The sequence below is a fragment of the Phodopus roborovskii genome, unplaced genomic scaffold (assembly GCF_943737965.1).
Source record: "Phodopus roborovskii unplaced genomic scaffold, PHOROB, whole genome shotgun sequence".
NCBI classification, from domain to species: Eukaryota; Metazoa; Chordata; class Mammalia; order Rodentia; family Cricetidae; genus Phodopus; species Phodopus roborovskii.
The window spans coordinates 24563633-24586704 of NW_026126549.1; the positions used below are offsets into that span (position 1 = coordinate 24563633).

General features: G+C 46.2%; 1 protein-coding gene across 1 annotated transcript in view; it reads left to right on the plus strand.

The window, feature by feature from the left end:
- Positions 1-19498, plus strand: part of LOC127234201 (O-acyltransferase like protein) — a 46965-nt gene extending 27467 nt beyond the window's left edge. Inside the window, exons 8-15 of the mRNA XM_051201039.1 lie at positions 879-980; positions 7722-7887; positions 10118-10197; positions 12241-12354; positions 14853-14985; positions 17410-17596; positions 18894-19036; positions 19340-19498. Of these exons, the coding sequence (XP_051056996.1) occupies positions 879-980; positions 7722-7887; positions 10118-10197; positions 12241-12354; positions 14853-14985; positions 17410-17596; positions 18894-19036; positions 19340-19465 (1051 nt within the window). The 3' untranslated portion in view covers positions 19466-19498. The remainder of the gene's footprint in view (positions 1-878; positions 981-7721; positions 7888-10117; positions 10198-12240; positions 12355-14852; positions 14986-17409; positions 17597-18893; positions 19037-19339) is intronic.
- The last annotated feature ends 3574 nt before the right edge of the window (positions 19499-23072 follow it).

Genomic DNA, 23072 nt, shown 5'->3' on the forward strand with positions numbered 1-23072 from the left:
AAGGAGGGTGGTGACAGAGGAAAACACTAATGTTTTCTCCTGACTTCTGCATGAGCAGCATTGGGGACATGTACATTGCATACTAACATGCATGAACCACACAATCAGAGAGAGAGATAAAGACACAGAGACATAGACACAGACAGAAAGACAGAGAGATAGAGAGAGAGCATACACGCCATGCAGCTATCAATATTGTTAGCCAAATATTCCTGACCTTCTGTCCTCTAGGTCAGTGTTTCTCAACCTTCTTAATGCTGTGACCCTTTAACACAGTTCCTCATGTTGTGATCACCCCCAACCATAAAATTCTTTTGTTGCTACTGTTATGAATTGTAATGTAAATATTTGATGATGTACAGGATATCTGATATGAGTTCCCCATGAACAGGCAGGTCAGAACTCCCCCACACACACACAAAGGGGTCACAACCCACAGGTTGAAACTCCCTGCTCCAGATGCTTGGATCTATGGATGGATCACATTACTAGTTCCAATCAACAAGTAATATCTCATATTGTCTTATGTTAGAACCCTTGAGCCCTTATGCCAACCACTTTCATGTGTCACTTTAGGCTAGAACATTGAATTGTTGTGCTGTTAATTGCTGTGGTCATGGTCATTTGTGAGCACTCATTGTCCCAGTAGCCAACAGTGAAGAAGACACTGAGTCTTGGCCAATAGTCTATGAATACATTGTATGAGAAAGACAGAACCAAAGTAGAATGAAACAAATCAAGAACCAAAAGACTGCCACATTAAGGTGTGGGGTTACCTTGTCACTGCAGCATCACTTAGCCTGTCCGACTGAGATAACTCACCGATGAACTATATTATCTCCAAGTAACTTCAGAGGCTACTCTTTTCTCTCTCTCAGTGGTTGGCTAAGTGCAAGGTCATTTCTGAAGATGCAGCAGAATACAAACACAGGAATAACCCCTACAGTCATACTCAGATACTTTCTCAAGCGTTTTATAAGGTAGGTTTATTTATGTAATTTTTCAGTTCACTATTGTTATGAAATAGGTTTTCTCAATGTTTAACCTTGTTTTGAAAGATTTTTTTGAAAGAAATTGTTTTCCTAACTGTGCTTTGATTTGGCGGGCTTAAAAATAGTTCAGCTTCCATGGTGGTAAAGGTCATGAGGAACTGGTACCTTCCACCAGTGAACACATTCTGAACTGGCTGGAAGTAGCGCTCCATAGATGGCCCATTCATCTCCATGGGATTTGTATTCTTCAGGAGAATTGGTGTAGCTGCAAGTGATCCTGGAAGTCAGAGTACCAGTGTGATGATAAATACAACACAACAAGAAACAGTTTGTGTTGATGCTGGTTTAGATGACAGAATAGTGATGGCTGTGATGGAACTAGAGAGCTGGAATTAAACAGAAGGGATACCTCAGCTCCTGCTTTCCAGCCCCTCCCTTTCATACCTTCTCAGACAGAGTTGACTGAACCAGAACCTAGCTCCTTGCTTCTTACTCTAAGTCATTTTGCTATATTACACTGTATAGTCAGGGTTCCCTAGAAAACAGGACCAATAGGATGTATATATAATGTTCATATATGTGTGTATATATATGATATATGTGTATATATCACATGTCACATATCTAAAGAATTTACTAAGCCAGCTTTTAATGAAATAGTAACGATAGTTGTCTCATGACTGAGAAGCCAGGCAGATGCTTGGTTCACGACTGGTGTCTAGGCAGCCCTAAACTGGTGCTGAGAGCCACTGGTCTTTAGTCTGTGACGGAAACCTGGAAATGTTGGATTCTGCTCTCAGTGAAGAAATCAGCAGCAGCTGCAACAGGGTGAGTTAACTTGGCAGCAAAAGGGAAGGCCAAGTGGGCTGATGGCCAATACCGTTCTGTCTGGCATGTCCTTTGTATCTGGACTTCTACCAGACGGTGCACCCCCATCTGGGGTGGATCTTCTGGCATAGTTAAGGCAGTCAGGACAATTCTTGAGTTGAAGCTCCCTTACTCAAGTGATTCTAATTTGTAGCAAATTGATATTAAAACTAACCATCACACTGTCATGAAACAGTTAAAACGGTCCTCAGGGCTGGGGAAAGGGAGTGGGCAGGAAGAGATACTGTAATTCCACTACTGGCCTGTGTCCTGGTTTAACTGTGCACCAGCTATGCGACAGTGTTGGCCTCTCTGTACTTAGGTTTTCTTATCTATAAAAATGAAATGAGGGACTGGGATGTAGCTCAGTTGCTACAGTACTTGCTTCAAATGCTTGAAGACCTGGGTTCAGTCTCAAGCACCACGTACATCAGGTGTGACAATTTATGCCTGTAGTCCCAGCTCTCTGGAGAAGAGCCAAGAGGACTGGAAGTTTAAGGTCAACCTCGGCTACATAGATAGCTTGAGGTCAGCCTGGGCTACTTGAGACTCTTTTTAAAAGAGAGAGAGAGTGGGAAAAGAAAACCAGGAAATCGAGCTGGTGGTGGTAAAACTAGAGTCACTTTGTGGGACTCTTGTGAGATGAGAAAATGTGCACAAAGAACTTAGAAAAGTTCGTAATGGACAGAAGCCCTCTACGAGGACAGCATCGCTGCTATTCCTGCTGTTACTCGAGCCTTTTTGTGCTCTTTTATGTTAAGAGTGAGGAGGGGCTAGGGGCGGAGCAGCCCTGCTTCTTTTCAGTGTGGTTTTGTGGTTTCTTCTGAGCTGTGCCAGTGCATCCTGCTGCTGGTGCAGGGGTTTGTGCAGGATTTCCGAGTCTTTTGGGTATGAGGCTCTGATTAAGTAATATGTCCTGCCTGAGGTTTAATGGTGTGGTGAGCTTGACACACAGGCCAGAAGTTCAGAGCAGCTTAGCTTAGTGGTAGTGGTGGTGGGGGGGGGGACCAGAAGCGTGGTAGGTTAACCTGGAAAACTTGTTTGGGAACAGAACAACTTGGGAAAAGTAAGAATAAGTTATTTATTTATTTATTTCTGGAAGAGAGCACCAGCATTGGGGGGCACAAGGAACACTGGGTGGGAACGGGTGATGATGATATGACTTGTGGGCAAGATGAGGTGTGGAACCCAATCTGGCCACTGGCAGTGGGAGCAGGGACAGAGGAACTCACAGGCAAGTGAATTTCCCAACCTGAATTACATGGCAGAGCAGAGGGTGTGGCATTGTTCAGACAGCCCTGGAAGTGTGGGGATTGGAGTCATCGAGGAAGAGAATGACTCCAACTTGAGCCAAAACTTTATTGAAAAATGGAGGTGGGTTGTACCAACTGCTTTCTTGCCTTGCCCTTTCCAAGATCCGCAGGGACAGGATAGTCATGTCATTGGCAATTGGGATGTTCTCATTTATGAACTCAGAACTCACTGTTCCTATTCATTTAGGATTTATCTCTTTAAGAGGACAGGTGATGTGCTGGGCATGGTAGGACACTCGGGAGATGGAAGTTGGGAGATCAAGAGTTCAAGGTTAGCCTTGACTATTTAGTGAATTTGAGACCAACCTGAGCTACTTATGAAAAAACAAAACAAAACAGGAGATAAGATGGCTTCACCATTGATGGGTCACTGTGTATAAGGCATGGTTCTAAGCTTTGATGCTTGAATATTTAATAACCCAACAAAAATAAAATCCTTCCAGTGGGAGGTTACATTCTAGTAAATACAGATACATGATAAATAAATAGCCTATCATTAATGTATAGCATGCAAATAAACACAGAATAGATCATTGATCTGAGGGCCATAAAATGAGGGTTTAGAGACATGAGTGAGGTGAGCCAATGTCCTGAAGGGGAGCCAGGGAATGTGACTTTTGTCCAAGATCTTGAAAGAAACAAAGGAATGTTCCACACAAGGAAAATGCTATAAGCAAAGAGCAATCCATTCAGGGTTAACAGATGTGCAAACGTCCAGAGGACAGAGTGTGATTGGAGTGGCTGTGGAAGCTGAAGAGCCCCCAAGCTCTACGGGGAAGGGGGAGGACAGCCGGTGAGGTCACAGAGGGTGAAGAGGAAGGACTAGACCCAGGGGCAGACAAGCTCTCTCCATGTTCTTCTGAGGTTATTCCAGGACGGAATCCATCAGAGAGTGCCAGCAGAGGAGGCATGGTGTCAGATGTCCAATCTGCAAGCATCACTCTGCCTTCCAGGCAGCAAGGGCACCGGAATGGAGCAGGAGTGGGAAGTCAGGAGATGGGCTGGAAGCTTCTGCTTTATGAGAAAACCCAAGCCGGGAGTAGTGGCGCACACCTTGAATCCCAGCATTCAGAGGCAGAGGCAGGCAGATCTCTGTGAGTTTGAGGGCAGTCTGGTTTGCAGAGTGAGTTTCAGGACATCCAGGGTTACATAGTGAGACCCTGTCTGGGAAAAAAGAAAAAAGAAAAGAAAATCCATTCACTTTCCCACCTTCTAGACATAAACAGGATCGGATATTGTGGAGTGGGAAATAGAGGAGATGCCTGGGGTCTTGGCACTGCATGATCTCTCTAACTAGGAGCCACATTTAAATGTTCATAGCTAGGGGACAGGGGAGGTGGCTTAGTTGACGTAGACACCACCCTGTTCTGCTTGTGGCTTTTTTCATTTAATGTCACAGCACCAGCATATTCTCTGTTGGCAGGACCCACACCACTGATATGGCCAAGGGGACATTGTCTAAATGGACCATTGTGTGTTCAAGTTGACTCCATTGATAGATATGGAGGAAGTTCCCAAGATTCTTGCTTTCTTAGGTTAGAAGATGACAAGTGTGGCAGGTCTGGATGGGAAGATTTGGGTAGGCAGGATGGGGTGGGGAGGGTGGGATAGGCAGGCCTGAATGGGCAGGTTTGGGTGAGCATGTCTGTGGGGCAAATCCCTGCAAATGGAGTTGGTACATGTATGCTTTTTTCCTGTTTAGCATCCTACCCAACAGATATGCACATGTCGGCTTCTCACACGTCCATGACTCAGGCTGAGATCTCTCACCCTCCTGGTAACCAGGGCAAAAATGTAGCAGGGGTGTAATTCTGTGGCACTGGAGACATTGCCTTATTTGCCTCTCAGGACTCCCCGGGGATCTTAGGTATCGATCATCCCCCTCTTCATATTGGAGGAGAGAGACAAGAGTGAAATGACTTTTATACACGTGAATGGTTTAGGCAAACAGAACTCGCCTTTCTGGTCTGGTTCCCTAGACCATCTAATTCAGGTGTGCCACACACCCACCCAGAGGCTCAACCTCACCCCCCCCCCACTGGCTTGGAGGCTTCATTTTAACACCATCCTCTGGAGGGGTTGCCCAAAGGGTGGAGATGCTGGAGGCAGGGTGGGTGGGGTAGCATGCGCCCTCCCAAAGCGTGTGTCCTAATCCCTGCCTCTGAGAGGAGCAAGGACTGATTCTCCTTCAGAGAGGAGGAGACACGCAGCAGGAAGGAAATCCAGGCAGGTTGGAGTCTGAGTCTGCAAAAGCAGCCGCAGGGACTTCAGTCGGATGGCAAGCATGGTGGACCTCAGACTGCAGGCCTCAGGGAGACTGGCGCTAAAGCAAATGCCGGTGAGCAGGTGTAGGACACGGTTTCCTGCTTTTCCTCCGTGACACCAGTCAGTAATTCTAGCCCTAGCCCTGGACTGCTCTCTGGGCACTCTGCATGGAGGATGCTGCCATTGCAGGGAAGGGAAGACAACAGGTCCGCGCCCCCAGGTTGGTCCTCCACCGTGCTGGGCTGGTGGTGGGCACCTTTAAGTGGAGCTGTCCGAAGACCTGCCAGCTCCTTCTGTCATAAGGCACCCAGCCCTGGGCTCTCATCCACATGTGTGGAGGTGCTGTGGGACCATGCGCTTTGCCCTACTTGAGTGAAAACCACCCTAAATATTTTATTTATTTATTCACTCAGTGCTGAGATCTTGTCCAGTGTTTTGTCCATACTAAGTACTTGTTCTACCAATGAGCCAGTGTAGCTTAAAATATCTCTTAAAAGAGGGTTCCTGGGGCTGGGGACATGGTCAGTGTTACCTAAGTGACCGACTCCCTTGGGACCCAAGTAAAATGCCTGGTAAGCATGGCAGCCATCTGTAATTCTAGCCCAAGAAGATGGAGAAAGGGTGTTCTCGGAGCAAGCTGACTGCCTAGACTAACCACATCAGTAAGCTCTGGGTCAACTGATATATGTTGTCTCAATGAATAAGGTAGAAGAGTGATAAAGGGTAATTCTCCTATAATCTTGGGCCTCTGCATGTCCAGTCATACAAGTGCACACCAACCCTGACTCCCAAGTGCTCACACACATGCAAAAACATACATATACACACATGCATGCCTCACACACAGGAAAAATTAAACACTACAAAAGAGGGCTTCTGTGGGGCATGGTGATGCATGCCTGAAATCACAGTACAAGGAAGGCAGAGGCAGGAGGATCAGGAGTTTGAGGCCATCCTGGAATATATAAAAAAAGAGACTATCTGCAAAATCCAGCCAACCCAACCAGCAAGGGCTCTGACTTTAGCCCCAGCCCCATGCCACAACTTTGCATCCCTTCCAACCATGCCTTCTCTTCCAACTTCCCATACATGTCATCTAATCTGCAGTCAGCAGAGAGTGGTCAGCTGAGAGATACTGTGCACATAAAGTGCATGCTGGTCCCTGAAGATGTAGACAAAGAAGAACCTTAGGTTGTTAATATATTCCACATTGGGTAATAGTCATTAAATGATCATATTTTGAGTGCATCAGGCTAAAGGAACAATATTAAGGTTCTTTGTATTTAGTTTTTATTTTTTAAAAGTGGGAAATGCCCAATGAGTAGCAGATTGACTTATTCTATTTGTTTTGCACCCTAGTGATCTAGACTGTGTATGTGAACATGATTGGTTCATAGGGAGTAGCACTTTTAGGAGGTGTGGCTTTGTTGGCATGGGTATGGCCTTATTGGAGGAGGTGTGTAACCCCATTATTTCAGTCAACTTCCTGTGGCTTTCATATCAAGATGTAGCCAGCACCACAGCTGCCTGCATGCCACCATGCTCCCTGCCATGATGATAATGAACTGATCCTCTGGCACTGTAATCTGCCACACCAATGAAATGTTTTCCTTTATAAGAGCTGTCATGCCTCTTCACAACAACAGAAACCTAACTAAGACAGTATATATATATATATATATATATATATATATATATATATATTTCTTACTTTTCCTTATTTCTTTATTTGGGACAGGATCTCAGGTAGTCCAGACTGGCCTCTCTCTCTCAGTGGTCTTGAACTTGTGGTCCTGCTACCATTTACTGAGTTGTGGGATCACAGTATTGTACTAACATGACATATCCAGTTTATGTCGTGCCAGGGGATCAAACCCCAGGGCTTAGTGCATGCTAGAAAAAGAGTCGACCAACTGATCCACTCACCTAATCCTGGACCCTGTGTATTAATCATCAGTCTGTAGCTGTGTGAAATCCTGCATGGAAGGATGAAACGTGTACAGCAAAGAAGGAAGAAAGGAAGAGGAGGAAAGGAGGGAGGAAAGAAGTTTCTGTGTCACGGGGCACATGGGAAGAACATGAACTGGTACCCATCTTATGGAGTCACCCTGACTTCTCTGGGCTATAATTTGAGATGGGGTTTAGAGCTACCTGACAGGATTATCTCGAGTTTTAGGAGTCTATTTCAGTGGCGACATAAATGCCTTTCACAGTATGTGTGTCCATGGAGGTGAGGGCATGGCACTCTCTTGATGTCATCTTCTCTCCCATATCTCTCCTCCAGGTTGCAGCTTCTTCACCTGTACTCGGTGTGCTTGCTGGTGGGACTCTTCTCTTTTGTCCCCTGGGGACCTGTCTGGGAAGTTCCACAGTTCCACTGGGATAACTGCCGGCAAGTCTGGTGGACGAATCTGCTGTTGCTGAATAACTTCATATCTGTTCAGAATGCCGTGAGTTCCCAAGAGCCGATTTGCAAGGGCATATCGGTGGACACAGGATGTCTGAGTCACATGGTCTGGCCAGTTTCCCAAGGGCCAACCTAAGCCCCATCTCCATGAGTTTTGGGAGCATGGCAACACTTGATGGAGGGGTCCTTGTTATAAAGCAAGAAAGGGGTGCAGTCTGGGTGGACTGTCTGGGTCTCAGGACAGCTCCCCTCTCCACCAACGCTCTTGAACCAGTCCAGGTCACCACACCAGAAAGACGGTTTCTTTGCCTTCACACAGGGCACCTAAGCTGGGGTGAAACATCACAGCAATGCCCCACCCACACCCCACCTTGGTGAACTCTAAACAATTTCAAGCCAATCTGGACAGAGCTGGTTTGGAGCCACCAGGTCTATGCCTACATAATCCAAATCTTCATCATTGTCCCAGTTTGCTTTCTATTGTTTTGTTAAAACATCAGGACTGAAAACAACCTGGAAGGAAAGGGTTTATTTGGCTTAGACATCCTGTCCATCCCTGAGAGAAGGCAGTGCAGGATCTCCAGGCAGAAGCCAAAGCAGAGACCATGGAGGCTTGGTTGCTCATCATTTCTTTCTCAGTCTGTTTTCTTATGTAACCCAGGACCACCTGCCTAAGGCTGACACCACCCACAGTGAGACTGGGCCCTCCCACAGCAGTTATGAATCAAGAAAAATGTTTCCCAGGCTGCAGAGATGGCTCAGTGGTTAAGAGCATTGACTGGGATGGAAGAGATGGCTCAGAGGTTAAGAACACTGGCTGCTCTTTCAGAGGTCCTGAGTTCAATTCCCAGCAACCATATGGGGGCTCACAACCATATATACATATATAATCAGGTCCTATGCCCTCTTCTGGCATGTAGGCATATGTGCAGGTAGACCACTGCATGTGTAATAAAAAAAATTAATTAAAAAAGTTTTTTGTTTTTTTTGTTTTTTTTTTTTTTTAAAGAGCATTATCTGCTCTTCCAGAGGTACTGAGTTCAATTCCCAGCAACCACATGAATGGCTCCCAACCATCTATAATGGCATTTGATGCTATCTTGTACCATGTAGGTGTACATGTGGATAGAGTACTCAGATACATAAAGTAAATAAATCTTTAAAAAAAAACATTCCCACAGTCTTGCCTAAAGGCCAATATAATGTAGACATTTTCTCAGTTTAAGTTCCTCCCTCCCAGAAGATGCTGGCTTGTGTCAAGTTGACAAAACAACAATACAAATCTAACAGGACAATAATGTGTGAAAGAAAGCGAGGTAGCTATAACTGTCATGTCCTTAATTCTTCCTATGAGCTGAATGGCAGGTCCTTAACTCTTGCCCATAACCATTCGTTTATGAGATGGCCAAGCCCAGCAGCATTGACGAGGAATCCTCCATGACGTCCTCTTGCGAGTGAGGGCATGTCTGTGATAGGCTCCCAGGAGACAGGTGGAGCCATTTCCCTAGACACGGACTAGCTTGGGCCATTGTAGAAATCAAGGGCAAGGACAGGAACAGTTGCCTCTTTGAGCAGAAGCCTACCTTAGATTTTTGGAAGCCATGGCCCTCTAGCCTGAGCACTCATAATTTCCCCAAGGCCAAGATATCCTTTTAAATGTGACAATGTTTCCCTCTATGTTGAGGGAGTTTGGGCTCCTTTGGGCCCTGGGACCCATCGTGACAGGAAAATCATCCTTAGGAATTTCTTTATGTTGACAATGGCCAGCTTCATCTACTGCAAGCATGGAGAGTGGGTGTGCCGCTGTGGCTTTGGCCAGGCAGCCATGTTAGTTCTAGTGGGAACGCTGTTTGCAAGCCAAATGTTTGCTTTCAAAAGCACACAATTTCTCCACCTTGAGCTGGGAGTGAGAACCAGGCAAGGGAGAGAGCCTCATTGGCTTCTTGGAATTCCAGTCACACCATAGGGACAGCCACCTCCTGCATTCCTGAATCATGACTCCAGTCAGTTCCCATGGCTGTCCTAGGAGACAAGCTATATTGGTTTTTAGAACCAAGAGAGAAATGTGTCTGAATGTCCACGAGATCTGTCATCAGGCTTGGTTCAAAAACCCATCTGAGGACAGATGGAGGCTGCCTAGTTCTTCTTCCCATGGAAGCCGCCCCACCAGCCTGCTCAACTCTCCCCCATAGACCAAACAGCAGATGCTCACCAGCCCTCCAGCCCTGCTACCTGGAAGGGCGGAGCCACACTCACTTCTCCTTTTCCCCCAGTGCAACGGCTGGACTTGGTACCTCGCCAGCGACTTCCAGTTCCACCTCGTGACACCGTTGATCTTCTTCGTCCACGGAAAGTGGGTCTGAGATTCCCCCCTACCCCCACCCCACTCCCATGTGTCCTTTGGCCTGGACCTCTCAGAGATGTTCCAGCTTGGTAGAAGGCAGCTTTTTAAGAAGACCAACCTTCCAGAAAGGGAGGCACACCACTCCCCCCACTGCCCTCCTTCCACGCCCTCTTCTAGTTGTCACGCCCTCTTCTAGTTGTGCGTAGATCATGTGTTTCCCCAGATTTATCGCCAGAGTGTGTGGTAGCCAGTGCTTAGCATTTTCCATCCCAGCTGTTCACATAAACATATCCACAAACTGACACAGCCCGCGTTTCAGGATTTACATTCCATCTTTATGGTTGCGTATCTGGATGGTGCCCAATTTTTCACGATTGTAAATGGCACTGTGATGACTGCCTTGGAACACTCTACTTTTCCCTGTAGCTATTTCCACGGGGAGATATTTCTATGTGGAATTACCAGGTCAAAGGGTGGCAATGATTCCTAAGTGTTTGTTACATACTGGGAAATTATTCCCCGGAAAGAGGGAAGTAATTTACAGTGCCCTTAGCAATGTATCAATGTACCTGTGTCCCACAGCCGTATCTATCACCTTAATTGTGTTAGTTTTGGAAACACTTTATAGCCTCAATAATTCACGGGGAGATTTATAGTATGCCACTTTAAAAAAGAAATTTATTATTCTTTCTTGTTAAAATATGTGTTCAATTTAGGAAACATTAGGATTAAGAGAAAGGGAAAAATCCACCCCGGTCCATCACTCATGGCAAACTAGGTTCAGTGTTAAGTCCCTGATGCTGTCTTTCTGATTATTTTTCCAGTCCAGTTTTTAATAAAAGATGACAGCATGCTACTCCACAGCTTTTAAAAATAGTTTTACTGTATTATCTTACTGATTGTAAACATAACTGAAATGTCTGCCTAACATTCAATTTCCTGAATGAAGTATAATTTACTTGTTGTACCTTCGCCCATTGTTATTTACTTGGATTGTTTCCAATTTTATGCTTTCATAAATAACTTCCCATGAATATTTCCATGACAACCATTTGTCTCCAACTCCAGCATTTCTTCAGAATGCATATCCTGAGGGGAATTAATGGGTCAAAGGGCATGAGTGTCTTGCAGCTCTTGAATCACAATGGGGAAACTACTTTTAAAAAATGGAGACATGAGTGTTCCACATTTCTGTGCCATAGAAGATCCTCACAGTCCCCACCTGCCCCGTTCTGTCCTGAGTAACCAGACAGTGCCTCACTTAGAGCTGGTGTTCTCAGACGTTTTCCTTGCCGCAGAATCCTGCAGTATGACAGCTGGGACTCCTTTGTGCACAACCCCTGAGTGTACAGGAGTTAATGTGTGTAGCCAGGTATGGAACAGAAGATATCGGGAAATGCATTTTTTTTCCTGCATCCTCTCAGACAGTTCTGAGGCACATTACATAAAGTTATAGAACATTCTGGAAGAACTGAGTGGTTGGCCTCCCCCACAGCTTGGCATGTTTTGGCTCTCCCTGCCTTCCTGCTTGCCTTCCCTGCTCCCACAGGGGTCCTCCCACATCCAAACATTTGTGCATGGAAAGTTGGGTTCCCATCCCTGCTCTATTCTCCATCCCCTCCCCTGGAGCAGGTGTCTGTGTCCCATCCTGCCTTGAACAACTTACTTCTCTCCTATGTCAACCATCACTTATGTCCATATAGTGTTCTATAGATGACATCTATAGATGACAAGCAACATTCCCAATGTTCCCAAGAAACTGTGGCTCCTTTTGAGCCACAGTATAAGCTACTGGGCAGGGCAGGCAAGGGTGGTATTACTATCCCTGTCTAGAAGAGAAACCCAAGTTCAAGGTCCTGTCCACGGCCTCACTGCTGGTCAGTGGTCACGATCAGGCAGTTCAGGAACTTCCAGCCCACCCAGCTTTCCCTGCTCAGTTGAAGTCCCCTTTCCTCCCTTGAAAGGAAGGCTCCAGGGCTCCTGGGATTGTAGCACCTCTTTCATGTTACAGTGAAGGCAACTGACAGTAGCTCTGTGCTCTCTCATCTACAGAAATAAACGTGTCCTTGTCCTGCTCGGGGCCCTGCTGTTCCTGACATCTTTCACTCTCACTGCTCTGCTCACATTGGCTTATAAACTTCCCGTGGCATCTCCATCAGCAGCCAGGTAACACGGGTCCAGCGTGGTCCTCTCAGTCCCTTGCCTGGCCACACCAGGGCTGGGTTATCCCAGGGAAGTCTGCAGAATCATCAGGCTGTTGGTCCTGCACCCATCAACTTATGGAAAAATTGGGTTCCACAACTATCTGGATGAAAGGTGTGCATGGTGTGTGTGTGTGTGTGTGTGTGTGTGTGTGTGTGTGTGTGTGTGTACACTAAAAATGCATTCTGCTCAAGGAAATGCTTCTCAGAGAACAGGAGTGCCCCCATGTGGCTGAAATGGGGTTCTCCCATAGTGTAACAGACACCTTGCTGGATGGAGAAACTGAAGCCAAAATGAAGTCGCCGTTACCTCTTCAAGGTCATGCAGCACCTAAGGGGTGGCATAGGTGTTATTTGAACTTGGGTTCTAACTCCCTAAGCACTTTTGCCTCCACAACAAGCTACTTATGATCCTGCCATATAACCCGGTGTGTTAGAAAGGAGGGAGTCTTCCCAATTCAGCAGTCAGAACTGCACAAGTAATAATCAGGTGAGCCAGGCGGTCGCTCAAATTCTTCCAAAAGCCACCTGGCTGTAACCTTTTATTTGCTGACTTCAGATCAACCACACTGGTCTTCCAAGCCTATGCTCTGCTCTTCTCCCAGTCTAGAATGATCTTCCATTAGCACCTGAGATCTGTCAGGGTTGCTCCCAACACTTTTCAGATAATTCGTGCAAATGTCACATTTTCCGAAGCAGCCCTTCCTGACTTCCCAGTAAACCACCAGCCTAGTGGGGCTGGGAAGATAGCTCAGTCAGTGCTCACAAGCAAGCATGGGGACCTGTGTGCGTGCTCTAATACACACACACACACACACACACACACACACACACACACACACTCAGAGCATCATAATGCATGCTTGTAATCCCAATGCTGTGAGATGGAGACAGGTAGATCGGGGCTTGCTGGCCAGCAAGCCTAACCTACTTGGTGATTTCTAGGCCAATAAGAGACCATGTCTTAAACAAACAAACAACAAACCCAACTGCCACCACCAAAGAACATGGCATGGCTCAGACAGTAAAGGTGCTGTATGCCTGAGGACCTAAATTCAATCCCGGGATCCACATGGTAGAAGGAGAGAACTGATTCCCATTTGCAAGTAATTCCACTGCCAGCCTCCTGGCTACGAGAGCATGATCTCCTTTCCATGTTGTGTCATCTGCTTTTGTGGGTGTCCTGGTTGGCAGAGGAGGCAGCTTACTTATGCCTAGCCCCATGGTTCTTACCCCTAGGGGCTCATTAGAATCACTTGGGGAGTGTTATTTGTTGGGATATTTTGGTTTTCTATTCTGATTATGTTTCTTTTTAGACAAGAGTCTCACTCTGTAACTCAGGCTGCCCTCAAGTGCACGGAGCAGTGCGGGCTGGCCTTGAACTCATAGTCCTCTTGCCTCCGTCTGGGATTAGTGCTGGGACTAGAAGTGTGCACCACCACTGCACCTTTAGAAGTACACAATAGAGGCTTCCACCCTAACTTGGACCAATTGGCTAGACTTCCCAGTGCTAGCACCGGGAGATGGCGTTTATAAGAGCTCCTGGTCAGAGCTGAAGAGCTATCCATAGATCTTGCAACAACTTCCCCACCTCTGATTAACATGTGTGTGGGCATCGAGGGGACCTCAGCTAAATGCATCTTCCAACCTCCTTGGGAAAGGGTGAAAACTTCCCAGTAAGAGGTCTCAAGCTTGTCAGTACTTTGGAGTGCCAGGGAACTTTGATAATCCTCAGCCCTGGGTCCCATCTCCATTTGTGACAAACACTGTGGGCAAGACTTTTCAAGCTTGGGACAATGAGATGACTTGGAGGGTGTGTTACCACGCATGACCACTGCCAGCTTCTTCCTAGTCAGTATTCCTGGGGGAGGAGGCATCAGTCTGGTTTCCTAATAGGCTCTCAGATCTGCTGCTGCTGGCATTGGGGACATAGCTTGACAACCACAAGCATTGAATAGCATGGTTTCGGTCATTTATTTATTTATTTACTGAGACAGGGTCTCTCTATACAGCCCTAGCTGCCTGGAACTAGCTATGTAGATCAGGCTGGCCCAGAACTCACAAAGACCTGTCTGCCTCTGCTTCCCAAGTGCTGGGATTGAAAGTGCTCACCACCATGCACCAGCTCTCAAATGTCTCCCGCTGGTTTGGAACTCCCCTTCTTTCCCAGATTCTTCTGGGTACTAGATTCATTCCTAGAGGCCACCTCGAAAGAGGAGTGTTTAAAGCAGATGAAGTCACTATACGTCCTTGAGATCTAGGTACAGAGCCCAAGGAAATTTAGAATTTAAGCAAGCCAGCTGTGACCCAAGGGCCTAGAGTCTAAGGCCTCGGCGGTCACTGTGTGTAGATCGTTATTGGGAATCTAGCTCTAGATATGGGGATCGCCCAGAGGACAGTCCCTCTTCCTCCTCCAGCTCAAAACTGAGTGTCTGCCTTGCTTCCTTGTTTGTTTCCTTCCAGTGAAAAGGAATCTGTGCTGTATTTCTCAGAGTATTACACCAAGCCCTACTGCCGGTGTGGCCCATTCCTTGTGGGCCTCTTCCTGAGCATGTTCATGCATTCAGACCACCCTACAAACACTCTCAAGACTACGGTATGTTGTCCCCTTGCCTTCCTGTAAAGGCATCAGTCTGACTAGGATGGATGTGGCCTCTCTGACTTGTCTCTTCCAAGATAAGTGCAGACAGAACCAGGTTGCTGGATTTGTTACTGTGCTGTGGTGTGTTGTAAAGCTAAATCACGAAGGGGACTTTTCTTCTAGCCTGAGTCCAGTCCTCCCTTCCTGAGATAAAGGACCAAGAATCCAATTGCACTACTGGGGCACACCTGTTGCCCCCTCCAAGGGCTTTGCATGACATTCATTGATCTTGGCTTTATCATAGACAGTTCAGAGAAGAGGCTCTGGTCCTTGGGAAATCTTGTATAACTCACAGCAACATCAGGAAATAGGATTTTCTGGAGGTGGTGGCACACAACTTTAGTCCCAGCACTCAGGAGGCAGAGGCAGGCAGATCTCTGTGAATTAAAAGCCAGCCTAGTCTACAGAGAGAGTTCCAGGACAGCCAAGGCCACACAGAGAAACCCTCCTTTGAGAAATCCCCTCTACTCCCCTTAAATTCCCCAAACCAAACCAAAATAAAACAACAAACAAAATCCCCAAAACAAATCAAAACAACAACAAAAATACCCCCAAAACAAAATCACCCCAACAAGCAAGCAAACAAACAAAAAGCTTGGAAGAGTGTGTCCTTTATGTCAGCATTTTGATGTTCTGGAAATGGACCGTCCAGCTGTAGACTATAACGTCAAAGAGACCCTTGAACACAGCCCAGGTGCCACGGGGCTCCAGGGAAAGCAGGGTATTAGGAAAGGGGAGAAGGTAAGACAAAGGGGAAGCATGGGGGAAGCATGTCAAGAACAGTGTTGGGGGCGGGAACATGGAGCTGGGGATACAGACACACTGAGCTGGAGAAACAAACTGGAATGTTGGGAAGAATGAGGACTCCAGTTCCTACTGGAGGGAGCCAGGCATGCAGTGGCTTCCAGGAATGAGGCAGGGAGGGGCCTGAGAGCAGACTGGAGGGCAAGGAGCAAGGACGGCTTGAGCTCAGGTGTGTTTCTTGAGGTTGCAGGCCTGCTGACACTAAAGAATTAGCGAAGGGTGAGGCCCTAACACTGACTTAGTCCAAACTAAAAGAGTAGAAAACCTTACCTTCCTTCCCTACAGTCAATGGAGGACAGGTAGATGAGCTCCAAGTAGGCCTCAGAGACAAGATGGTAGACAAGCTTCTTCCTTCATTCAGCCTGCTCATTGTGGCAGCCTATGAGCTAGAGCACAGACGAGCAAGAAGGCCTTGGAAGACAGGTCTGAATCTGAAGAGATCAAGAGCTGTGGTGTAAATTCCAGGACTTAAACCAAGTCAGGCGATGGGACCTAACTCATCTGTTCTCCGAGCTAGAAGTTGCTCTCCTCCCATTCCTCAAGGTGCCTCTTCCATGCCATTGAGGCATCCTTTTGATTAAGGGACAGAGTGGAACATTAGGAGTGTTGGAGAGGGACATTTCTTCTGATTTTAAACTGATTATATATTTGTGGGAAATGGTAAAAACAAACCAACAAACCAACAAAAAACATTATGAGAGAGCCTGCATGTCCTTCAGCCTGGCTGTGCATTAGGCACTGAGCCAGGGAACCATGGTATATTATCCTCCCCAGGAACTGAAACCCACAGACCTTAGGCTGCCAGTTTCCCCTTACACACACACACACACACTCTCTCTCTCTCTCAATCTCTCTCTCTCTCTCTCTCTCTCTCTCTCTCTCTGTGTGTGTGTGTGTGTGTGTGTGTGTGTGTGTAGAGTTCTGGGAATTGCTGTCCTGTGTAGAAATCTGCAAACGACATTACAATCAAGGAACTGTTCTTTCCTGTCCTCATAAGCCCTTAATCCCTCACCCCCAGCCCTCCCTGCTTTTCTCTGATTAGACTGAGGCTTATTAAAAACCAAACATGTAAGAGTAGCTGTGTGACTATCAGGATGGGAAGGTGCCCAGAGGGAGGGGAGATGGGGTATGTGTGGATTGGGAGGAGCAAATATGATCCAAGCACATTATGTGCATGCATGAAATAACGTATGATGGTTGAACATGCAGAGTCATTGGGTCACTCAATAGGTAATTATTTTGTGCAATTATGTTTTGGTTTTTGAGGTGGGGGTCTCTATGTAGCCTAGCTGGCCTTGAACTCATAGTTCTTCTGCCTTGGTCTCCTGAGCAACAGGATTATAGACGGATGCCACAACACTGAGCTCATCTCATCCCTTTATAGTCACACACACCCTTCACCCCCAGTGTTCCTAACCCCTGCCTACCACTAAGCGATCTCTTATTTTAGAGAAACCTGCAGAGATTGAAGTTTACATAGAGAGATCTGAAGTGACAGAAATGTCACCAAAGCAGTGAGCATGTGTGAAAAGATGCATGATTCATGAACTGTGGGCTGCCGCTTGTTCCCCTCAGGTGCAGGCCGTGCTGGGCTGGACTTTCTCTCTGCTGACCCTGTTTGTAGTTGTCGCCCTGGCGTACACAGTGGATGATACCTCTCCAGCCTCTTCCATGGCTGCTGCCATCTACCAGGCCCTCCATCGGACCCTGTGGGCAGCTGCTGTGGGCTGGATCATCTTTGCCTGTCAGGAAGGCTACGGAGGTAGGAGGGGGCCACTGGCTCTGCTCTTGGGCTCATACCCTGTTCCAGAGGGTGACAGAGTTAAAAGTCAAGGTGTGCACCCAGGGGCAGGGAGGGACCATTGGTACAACGGAGAAAGAGCATTTTGTCTTTCTCCTTGGGGTAAATGACTCCTACATGTGATTTTTAATTTTGGTGTTGGTTTGAGTTCCTCTATAAAGCCAGTTAAGAGGTACATGAGAACTCTGAAAAATAGTGGGGAAATGATGTAGTGTAGTTACTGAGGACAAGGCTCTGACCACACCCACCTTAAACCTCAGTTTCCATCCAAAAAGAGGAAGCCAAAGAGTCACTAAGACCTCTTCCATAACCAGGGAGAATATCTTCGTGTCATTGGCTTTTGGCATGCAGAGGGGCCAGCAGATGAAGGGCATATATAGGAAGAGAGAAATCTCCTGATTAGAGAGAGATGGTCAAGATTCATGACATTCTCTTCCCTTTCTCTAATTGGCCTGAGGTAGGAATGAAGTCAAGAGGTACCACGAAACATCATTCAGGCACCATCCAAAAAATTCTGTTTCCAAACTTCCTTGAAACCTTAAAGCCATGGAATAGGGAGATGGTGTGGGGGTGGGCAGGGCAGCTGTGTACTGGAGGGACATCATTGGATGAGGTCAGAATTAGGCTGTAAATGAAAACTGTTCCGCTTCAGCCAACGTGGTGGGAACCCGTGGCTTAAAGAGAAAACGTGTTTCCCACTTGCTGATTGAACACACAATCTTCCAGGTCTTGTGGAAACAGTTGCCAAAGGGGCCACAGGTGTTACCAGTGGTTGGGGGCGGGACTATTTCCAGGTGATTCACTTAATTGGATAAAAATGTTTGTATATTTGTTTTGTGCTAGACAACATTCTATATATTTGGGATCCGGCAATAGATAAGGAGGGATTTTTCCCCCTGCAAGGCATTGCAATTGGGTGGTGACAGAGGAGGCTAGGAGATGTCAAGAGACAGAGTAGGGGTCTGCAGGGTCTGGAGAGATGACTCAGCAGTTAAGAGTGTTTGTTGCTGAAATACTTACGTTTGGTCCTAGCACCCATGTTGGGCAGCTCACAACCACCTCCAGCTGTAACTTCAGGGAACCTTCTTCTGGCCACCAAGGGACACACGCACACATTCGCGCACACACACACACAGAGGCATGCACACACAAATGCAGGCACACACGTGCATGCTTTGCTAAAAAGAGGGTACCTGCAATGTGTCAGGTAGCATCAGAGACAGGCTTGCTACTCTGACTCTATACCTCTTCCCACCAGGTCTGGTGAAGCGTGTGCTTTCCTGTGGCATCTGGCGTCTCCCGGCTGCTATCAGTTACGCTTGCTACCTCATGCATCCCATTGTGATCATTCTCTATAACGGACTGCAGGAGACCCTTATTCACTACACTGACACCAATATGGTGAGCAAGTGCCCAGCCTTTGGTCCTGTCTTAGCTCCACCACTCACTCTACTTGAGCAACAAAGCAAACAGCTTTAACAGGTCTTGTTAGGAGCTGGCTCGGTGCTGTTCTTTTCTAGAGTTGCTCTGCTCTCTGATGTAGCTGCGGGAGGGAGGGGGAGGGCTTCAGTCCAGGACAAACTGTTTTAATGTTTGGGGCTGTTTATTCTGCTTTGCTTCGTAGCATTGGGGCTGTGTACGCTCAGATCCAGACACGGGGGAACCAAAGGAATAAACTTTCCTCTGTGCCCTCTTTGTCCACAGTTCTATCTTTTCTCTGGACACTGTGTGTTGACCTTCCTCTCTGGGCTGGCCCTGACACTGCTCATCGAGCGGCCATGGCAGGAGCTGAAGTGGGGCCTGTGGGGACCAGTGTCTGCTGGGCCGTGAGTATTCCAACTGAAACCCAAGAGAACCACGGCCCACCTGTGGTTCTCGGAAGGAATGTGGATCTGGTTTTGTGGACATTTACTGTGGACAACGTGTACAGATAACCCGTGTTCACTATAAAAAGCAATTCTATCATGATTGTTTTTGTACTTGTACAATAATCTCTCCCCCCCTCTTTGCTTGGATCTGCTTTTCTGTGTCGGTGACCACACTGTTAAAGCCAAAGCCAAACCATAAAAAGCCACACAGTTGCAATCTTCCTCTTACATGACCTTGGCTTTGCTTGATTTGAAAACATAAGCAAAATAGAAGATGAACTACTTTGTATAAATTTGAATATTAATGAAAAACAAAAAATCAAAAGCAACCAATCAGAAGTAGACAAAAAAGCTTACATAACTAGGAGCTCTCCAATGGGAAGAGATGGAAGAAACAGCTGTGGAAATGTAACCAATCCCGTTGGCTTGGCTTCCATGCTGCCCCGATGAGTTCCCATGTGAAGGGCCTGGACCACATTGGGTTTGGAGCTGCCCAGGAACTATTAGTGTTTGCTCAAATAAATTCTGCAACTTTATTGTGCCTCAGTTAACATTTTAGCATTATGTAATCACCTAATGTAGAGCGCATATCATGATTTGAGTCCTAAAGCTCCTGGTTTATACATAAGGCTGTTATCCTCACCAAAGTCATGTCACATAGCTGTCCACATGTGTTATTGTAGAAACAACTAGCTTTGTTCACATGTTGCTATGATACCTGATAGATTTGTAACTTTATTTGGGTCTGCAGGGTGCTGTGACCTGCTAGCATTTATGTCCCATGAGACTTTGTCAACATAGGCTTTTAAAAGTCATCTTTCCTAAAACATGGTTCTGTCATGAGCTGAATTGTGTCCATTCCCCTAAAAGACCTGTTGAGGTTTTAGTCCCCCATACCTCAAAATGTTGCCTTTTTAGAGAGAGAGATTTCCAGGGTTCTTATGTTAAATGAGGTCTCTGAGACATGAGGACCCAATTTAATGACTAGTGTCCTTATAAAAAAAGACATACACACACATACACATTCACACATACTCATGAACACACTCACACACACGTACATACACACACTCACACACATGAGGGAAGATGATGTGAAGACATTGTACATTCTTTCTCACACACACACACATACTCACACATACTCACATACACACTCACACACACACAGAGAAGATGATGTGAAGACACTGGATAAAGATGACTGTCCTTCATCTCAGGAAGCATTAGAAGTAGCAAGTAAACTGTTTTAGAGCTCTAGAGGAGTGTGGTTCTATACACACACACACACACACACACACACACATACACACATGCACACACACATTTACTCACCTATACTCACACATTCATACACACACTCTCACATTTATACACACTTACACAGTACACTCATATAGACACATTCATACATGTGTATGATAGACATCTGGCTGCCAGCAGTGTGAGACAAGGACTATTTCTGCTGTTTTAAGCCATTTAGCTATAGTATTTTGTTACAGTAGCCCTAAGACACTATAGTGGGTGGTCCCCTTAATCTACAGAGACTACATTTCTGGAGTCCCCCATAGATGACTGAAGCTGGAGACTACCAACCCCAGTATGTCTGGATATATATATATATATATATATATATATATATATATGATAAAGTATAATTTATAAATTAGGTGAAGAAAGAAATAAACAATAACTGATAGTAACATATTAGGACAATTATAATATACTGCAATATACTAATTATGTAGCTATGTAAACAATACTTTACAATAAATGTTTTGTGAATGTGTCCCCTCCTCTCTTGAAGAAGTACTTTGTACAGTCTCTTTGGCTGTCTGAATTGCCAGCATCATTACTCTTGGACTTTGGGGCCGTTATTAATTACAATCAAGATCCCTAAACACAGACTCTATGACACAGAGGTTCTGATCTGCTCCTAAGTGGAAAACAGGAAGGCACCTGTTGGACCAAGGGGTGATTCATTTTTGGGGAGAATGAGGATAGAGATTTCATCATACAACTCAACTCGGGGAGTGAGTGCAAAAGGAAGTGTTTAGCATGTTCAGACAGAGAATAACTGTGAATAACTGAGCACTGGGAACACAAACACCAGGGACAGTGGACTGTTGGCATGTAAGTGCCAGCCAAAAGTGCCACGAGCGAAGGGACCTTGGAATGGCTTCTGTCTCATCCGCCTCAGTTTCTACCAAGGAGCAGATACAGGGAATAATACTTGCAAGGTCAAATGGAGAACCTGGGTCCCAAGGTTCCCTGTGTTGAGTCTTTTTCTACACGTGCAACATGGCATTGAGTGATGTCTAACACTGTTTATAACGCAGCTGCCTTTGTTTATGTAGTAATGGAAAGATGAACTAAGAATGATGGAAAAGCAAGCCAGTAAGTAGTGTTCCTCTATGGCCTCTGCATCTGTTTCTCTCTCCAGGTGCCTGTCTTAAATTCTGCCCTGACGTGCCCCTGGGACGGAGTGCGACCCGAGAGAATTGTAAGCTGAAATAAACCATTTCATACCTTAAAAAAAATAAAACAAGCAACAAAACAAAACACCAGGAGTGATGGGGCTACAGGGTGCTCACATCTGTATGTTCTCTGTTGTCTAGCAGATGTGTAAGGAAAACCATTGCCTGGTGGGAGGACTAAGTCAGCAAATCCTCTGATAAGACATATAGTAGCTAAGGTTGACCTTAGTCATCAAGCACTGTAGGGGACAAAGGATAGCTTCCTGAGGCCTGTTCCCTTCTGTTGGCAGAACCTGATCTGCACCAGGGAAAAGTCCAGCTACATCTGGGCATTTCATTCTCCCCTGTGATACAGCTGCCAAATTGGCTTTTAGGCAACTCTGACCTTCAGCAAGTTCCTCGAGTGCCCCCTGGTGGCTTCACAGGCTTCTGAACCCTTTTTCTTTTCTTTTCTTTATTCATATTTATTTTACTTTTTTGGGTGGGGTGGGGAGTTGGGGATTCCCCTTGCCAACTCCACTCTTATCAACGTCATAACCTCATCTTTAATTGTTTTCATTACACACACACACACACAGAGAGAGAGAGAGAGAGAGAGAGAGAGAGAGAGAGAGAGAGAGAGAGAGAGAGAGAAGCCAGTCACACACAAGTACTCACACATACAATCTGCCAAGACTATTTACTGTAACTTGTATGAGTATGTTTTTTAGGGCTTACCTCTTGGGATTGGATAGTCTAACAGGGGGCTAGTCCCTGGGGAAGACTGAGTCTCCCTTTCTCAACAGCCCTTAATTGCCTGTTGCCCTTCTTCTAGGGACGGGGCTTTGTGAGATTTTCCCATTCACAATGGAAAAATATCAGCAGATGGCCAGGGTGGAGGTCTTGTTTAGGTGAAAGTATTGTTGATATTTAATGGGTGCAGCTTTCCTCTCATATGTAGAAGATGCTGTCTTGCAGCAGAGGTCCCTTGAACCTTTTAGCGTAACACAGCCACATAACTTAATACAGAGCACTGGGAGGACTGAGGGCAGACTACCAATGTGGCTGCATTCCCTTGGGAAATGACTGGTCTGCCAACATGGTCTGCAGCTC